Here is a 6,256-nt window from a genome sequence, read left to right as displayed (position 1 = left end):
CCCATCACCTCAAGACCCCTTGTCCCCTCACCCCACGGATGGAACCACCAACAGGGAAGGAGGAGTCACTATTGTGTTTTGCATAACAAAAACAAAGAAATTTAACAGGACCAATATATTTTTAAGGCTGAAAGTACAAAAAACCCAGACATAAATCCTCAGATGAGACTGTAGAACCTTTGGGTGTTTTTTACTTAGCCAAAAAAAACATTACCGTCACCTTCACCCTTCCAGTTTTTAAATCCTGAGTCAAGCGCCAAAAATAACTGAAGCCATGACAATGAGTTGGTCGTCTAGGCTCTGTGCCTGAGTGTGTATGAGAATGTGTGGCGTGTGTGGTTGTTTTGCGCAGAGCTGAAGTTGTTGTTGGGCGTTTGATCGGGGGAGGGAAAAAGGTGGGGAAACGGTCTGTTTAGAAACATTTGCGGTGGACGATGGAGGGGCCAGACTCATCATACTCCTGCTTGCTGATCCACATCTGCTGGAAGGTGGACAGGGAGGCCAGGATGGAGCCTCCGATCCAGACAGAGTACTTACGCTCTGGTGGGGCAATGATCTGTAGAGAAGACAGGAGAGAATCCATTAGATGAGGGTACCAGCTAGTTTGTACATCTCAGTGCTACTAGTCTTCCAACAAGGCAGCATAGGGAAATCCTATGAAACAATTGCCTACTTGAGCAGAATGATCCGAGGCTATAGTAGTGCATTTGGCCTAATCATCTCACCTTGATCTTCATGGTGGAGGGGGCCAGGGATATGATCTCCTTCTGCATCCTGTCAGCAATGCCGGGGTACATGGTGCTACCCCCAGACATCACGGTGTTGGCATACAGGTCCTTACGGATGTCAAGGTCGCACTTCATGATGCCGTTGTAGGTGGCCTCATGGATACCGCAGGACTCCATACCTGGAGAGAAGAGGCACAACGGCCGTCAGTGAAGTGGCAATAACAGATGCTAGCACTATAGGCAAGAGGTCTCATCTGGGCCGTTTTTGGGAAAGCAGTGATCGACTACTCACCGAGGAAGGAAGGCTGGAAGATAGCCTCTGGGCAACGGAACCTCTCATTGCCGATGGTGATGACCTGTCCGTCGGGCAGCTCGTAGCTCTTCTCCACGGAGGAAGAGGAGGCAGCGGTGCACATCTCCTGCTCGAAGTCCAGGGCGACATAGCACAGCTTCTCCTTGATGTCACGCACGATTTCCCTCTCGGCTGTGGTGGTGAAGGAGTAGCCACGCTCTGTGAGGATCTTCATGAGGTAGTCTGTGAGGTCACGGCCGGCCAAGTCCAGACGCAGGATGGCGTGGGGCAGGGCATAACCCTCATAGATGGGCACTGTGTGGCTCACACCATCACCGGAGTCCATGACGATACCGGTGGTACGACCGGAGGCGTACAGGGAGAGCACGGCCTGGATGGCAACATACATGGCGGGGGTGTTGAAGGTCTCAAACATGATCTGTTGGAAAGACATGAGAAAAGTGAATATTGGGTGTGGCAATAAGCAAGGCTTTAGCTGTGGGCACTGCACTCAATACATGCAGTAGTGTGCATGCATCCTAGAATGTTAGTTTGAGAAAAGGTGCAGCAATACATTCCTCACACATAAGTTGTGCATGTTAAGATTCTCAAGTAACATGAGCTCTCTAGCCCCTTTCGGTACTGTAGGTCACGCCAACATCGTTGGACGAGCTAAAGCTCTCATGAATCTACAGTCCCTTCTAAGATCATTGAAAAATCCCACAATTAAGTCTGTCGTTCTGGGCGGCAACAAAACTTGTCGTACAAGTGTTGCAGATACATTTCAACGGTACTCACAGTACAAGATACAAGATACAAGAGTTTTATTTGTCACGGCATACAGGTATACAGTGAAATGCGGGGGGTCTCGCCCGCAACGATGTGCAATAGTACAAGTAATAATAATAAGAGTCCAACCAATAGAGCGAAATAGTGCAATAAACAAGTAAACAAAGTAGGCATATCGGTATCTGTACATTGCATGTACTATTTACAGAGCATGGTAGGTCATGCTAGGTCCTGTGGCAGTGCAGTACACGGTTAGCTACGGATGAGGCATTGGGTCTTTATGTACACTGCTATACAATGCTATATTATACGATCTCAAGCTATACTATTCTTAAAGTGATCTTTCCTTCTGTAAAGTGTCCATAGTGTGAGCGTGTGCAGCATGAGTGAGTGTGTGCTCATGTTAAAGTGGCTGCTAGTGTGTGAGCGTGTACAGTGTAGTGTGTGTGTTGTGTGTGTGCTCATGTGTGCTTGTGCGTGGAGAGTTCAGTGTTCAAGGCTCTGATGGCCTGGGGGAAGAAGCTGAGCCTAAGTCTCTCTGTCCTCGTTACTGGTGCTTGCAGGCGTTTGCCTGACCGCAGCAGTGTGAACAGGCTGTTGTTGGGGTGGTGAGGGTCTTTCATTATCCTGCAGGCTCTGGATTTGCACCTCTTGTTGTATAGGACCTGCAGGGTTGGTAGTGCAATACCCGTGGTACGCTCGGCTGAGCGCACCACTCTCTGTAGGGCCTTCTTGTCCTGTGCCGTGCTGTTGCCATACCAGGCAGTGATGTTTCCAGTCAAGATGCTCTCTACAGCTCCGGAGTAGAAGGACTGGAGTATCTTCCCAGATACTCTGAACTTCCTTAACTGTCTCAGGTGGTAGAGGCGCTGCTTCGCTTTTTTTTACGACTGAGTCTATGTGTGTTGTCCATGTCAGGTCCTCTGAGATGTGGACCCCCAGGTACTTGAAGCTGCTCACCCTGTCCACGGTAGCCCCGTTTATCCTCAGTGGTGTGTGTGTCTCCTGCTGTCTCCTCCTAAAATCCACGATCAGCTCCTTGGTTTTACCAATGTTCAGGAGCAGGCTGTTGTCCTGGCACCAGCGTTCCAGTACCTCAACCTCCTCCCGGTAGGCCTTCTCGTCGTTGTCCGAGATCAGCCCCACCACCACCACTGTGTCATCCGCAAACTTCACTATGGAGTTGGAGCTGAACTTGGCCACACAGTCGTGTGTGTACAGTGAGTACAGCAGGGGGCTCAGAACACAGCCCTGGGGGGACCCGATGCTCAGGGTGATGGTGTTGGAGGTCTGACCCCCCACCCTGACTGCCTGGGGCCTTTCACTCAGAAAGTCCAGTATCCAGGCGCTCAGAGCAGAGCTCAGACCCAGCTCGATCAGCTTGTCCACCAGTCTGGTGGGGACTATGGTGTTGAACGCTGAGCTGTAGTCAATGAACAACAGTCTAACATAGCCCCCCTTCTGGCGGTCAAGGTGAGAGAGGGTGCTGTGCAGTACTTGGGAGACCTCGTCGTCAGTGGACCTGTTTGGCCTGTATGCAAATTGCATAGGGTCCATATCACTGGGGAGGGAGGCACAAATGTGATCCTTGACCAGCCTCTCGAAACATTTCATGGCCACAGAGGTGAGTGCCACCGGTCTGTAATCGTTGAGACATGTTGGGGAGGGTTTCTTTGGTACAGGCAGGCATGCGTTGTTCATGGGACGGGGTAGCACGGTGTGCTACCTCACTGAGTATTAAAGATTTGAGCAGAAGCGCGTGCACGCGCTCGCGAGAACGCGCTGCCCTCGACTCGGCTCGTTGTGTTTACCTGCCTCCCGGGCCCCGGCGCTACCTCGCATTATCATAACAATAGCCGCTATAGGCTGGTGTCTTCAACCAGTCTGGGACTCTTTGTGATGTAAATATGGAACGTCCCAAGTTGCCGCTGCCCACAGAGTGCACCGCCGTCCAAAGGTGAACGACGGCAAACGAAGGGCCAAATCAAAACAGCCGTCAATTCCGAATTGACAACTGTTTTGATTCAACCCCCCACCCACCACCACTCACCGCCGGACAACAACACACTCTGCAAACAGCAGCAACCCGGGACATTCCATATCTACATCACAAACTTCGGGACTGAGTAGATAATTAATTAATCTTCTCTTTATTTTTATTATTTATATTAAAACTGAATCAAACCATAAACAAGGTTGCCTGTTGGGATGTTAGATCCTAATGTGAAAAACTGATTTTATATGTCTGCACTTTATGTGCTCATTTTATGCCTGTCTTAATTCTGTTGTGAAGCACTTTGAGCTGCAGTTTCTGTATGAAAGGCTATACAAACAAAGTGTATTATTGTGCGCGAGGGAACATATGCGCATGCGCGCGGGGCCGCGCGTGCGTGTGCGCGCGCGCGTGCGCGCGGCGTCATTATCCTGCGTGCCGGCTCAGTCCATAATAACAACGCAACACTGGGTACAGGGATGATGGTAGACATCTTGAAGCAGGCAGGGACCACTGACTCCGCCAGGGATCGATTAAATATGGCGGTGAACACAGGGGCTAGTTGCACGAGGGTTTGCTAAACATTTTAAATAATTTTAATAAAAGTCAACTTCAGCTAAAACTGCTTTTCAAAATGGCTGCCTTTCTGCATTGTGACATGAGTGGTGTGCCAAGCAATGCAAAGAAAATGCAGAAGGAGGAAGGCAGCCATTTTGAAGGAAAGCAGTTTTTAGCTGAAGTTGACAAGTTTATTAAAATTATTTAAAATGTTTATTAGCAACAGCAAGATTTCAAACCCCTAGTACCGAAAGGGGCTAATGAGCTCTAATACTATGGTGCTGGTCTACAGGTTGAACTATCATCATTCTTTATGGCCACAAGTGCAGAGAAAAGCAGCACACAGTCAATAGAAGACCTGTAGTTTCCAGAGAAAGACTGATAGATCATCTTATAGGAGGGGCTCCTGGAGAAGAGGCGGGAGAAGTAAGAATAGAAGGAGGAGGGGAGCTCCAGTAGCTCACCACGTACCGCGAGTGCTATTTCAGCGCCGTGGACAACCGCGCTCGCGCGGATCTGGGGCTGAGCGCGTTCGAATCCCGGACGGCAGCCGTGCCTTTCCCAGAGTGTCTACCCCCCCATCTGAACCCTTTCAGCCTGCTTCTGTCGGTCGAACTTGACCAAGTATGAATGAGAAGAAAAAGCGATAAACGCTAAAAGAACCAGGTGACTGGTCAAAGTTTTAAAAGAATAGAAGGAGGAAGAGGAAAACCAAGAAGGAAATGGCCTATAGTTCTGAACTAACATCTAACAAAAGATAGTATGAAACTTTAAACGTCAGCCATAATGAACATGCGTGTGGTGGGTTTATACCTGGGTCATCTTCTCCCTGTTGGCTTTGGGGTTAAGGGGGGCCTCTGTGAGCAGGACGGGATGCTCCTCGGGGGAGACTCTCAGCTCGTTGTAGAAGGTGTGATGCCAGATCTTCTCCATGTCGTCCCAGTTGGAGACAATACCGTGCTCAATGGGGTACTTGAGGGTGAGGATACCCCTCTTGCTCTGGGCCTCGTCACCGACATAGCTGTCCTTCTGACCCATACCGACCATCACTCCCTGGGCAAAGAAAAGAGTGATATGGTTAGATTTTATGTTTATATAGCCATATACCACCATTGAGCCAAGATTAGAGATCATTTAAAGTCACTGAAAAGTGAAATCCAGTACTGTATGTCATTATGTCCCAAATAACAATTAGCTCGACAGTGGTGGAAAGCATTATGTCGAGTAATGTGAGAATTAGCATAATACCACGATTTTAAAATGTAGCTAGTGCCAATACAACCTTTTGTTTAAGCTAACATTGGTAACAGCCCGGGTTTTCTCACCTGATGTCTGGGGCGGCCGACAATGGAGGGGAAGACAGCACGAGGCGCGTCGTCTCCGGCGAATCCGGATTTGCACATACCGGATCCATTGTCAACAACCAGTGCGGCGATTTCGTCTTCCATGGCTGAGCTGTAAAAAGTAAGACAACCGTTTAAGTCAAAGGCTACTTCTTTTATGTGGCGTGAAGAGTCAAATCCACATCCGAACAGCGCCCCTATGACGCAGCAAGTTCTCACTTCCTGTTGCCGACAACTGCAGTTCACGCGCTAAACCACAAGGTTTCCGTAATTTGCTTCCTTTAGCCAACAATAGCCAGATTCCATTTCCCCTTGTCTGTCTTTTTGGGCGTATGATTGTGAGTTGTTACTACATAATTTCCTATATGTTTTTAATGTTTGCTTTTATGTTGTTTGCAACACTGTATTGCTGCTATCCTAGCCATGGCTAGCTAAAAAAGGAGATCTTGTAATCTCAATGGGAATCGCCTGGTTAAATAAAGGTTAAATTAGTACGATTATATTGCAGCCGTTACGGAGTCCTATGTGGCTAATTTGGTTGATCGTGATGATG

General features: G+C 48.7%; 1 protein-coding gene across 1 annotated transcript; it reads right to left on the bottom strand.

Moving 5' to 3' along the window:
• Nucleotides 1-319: 319 nt before the first annotated feature.
• On the bottom strand, nucleotides 320-5,811 carry LOC311241587 (actin, cytoplasmic 1-like). Its single transcript, XM_084330459.1, has 5 exons — nucleotides 5,686-5,811; nucleotides 5,174-5,413; nucleotides 1,021-1,459; nucleotides 726-907; nucleotides 320-556 (listed from the first exon to the last, which is right to left on the bottom strand). The coding sequence occupies exons 1-5, from the start codon at nucleotides 5,806-5,808 to the stop codon at nucleotides 413-415; spliced, it is 1,128 nt and encodes a 375-aa protein (XP_084186585.1). The 5' UTR covers nucleotides 5,809-5,811; the 3' UTR covers nucleotides 320-412.
• Nucleotides 5,812-6,256: the final 445 nt, after the last annotated feature.

The sequence above is a fragment of the Notolepis coatsorum genome (assembly GCF_963971535.1).
Source record: "Notolepis coatsorum genome assembly, chromosome: 15".
NCBI classification, from domain to species: domain Eukaryota; kingdom Metazoa; phylum Chordata; class Actinopteri; order Aulopiformes; family Paralepididae; genus Notolepis; species Notolepis coatsorum.
This window is presented reverse-complemented; position numbering and strand designations above follow the sequence as displayed.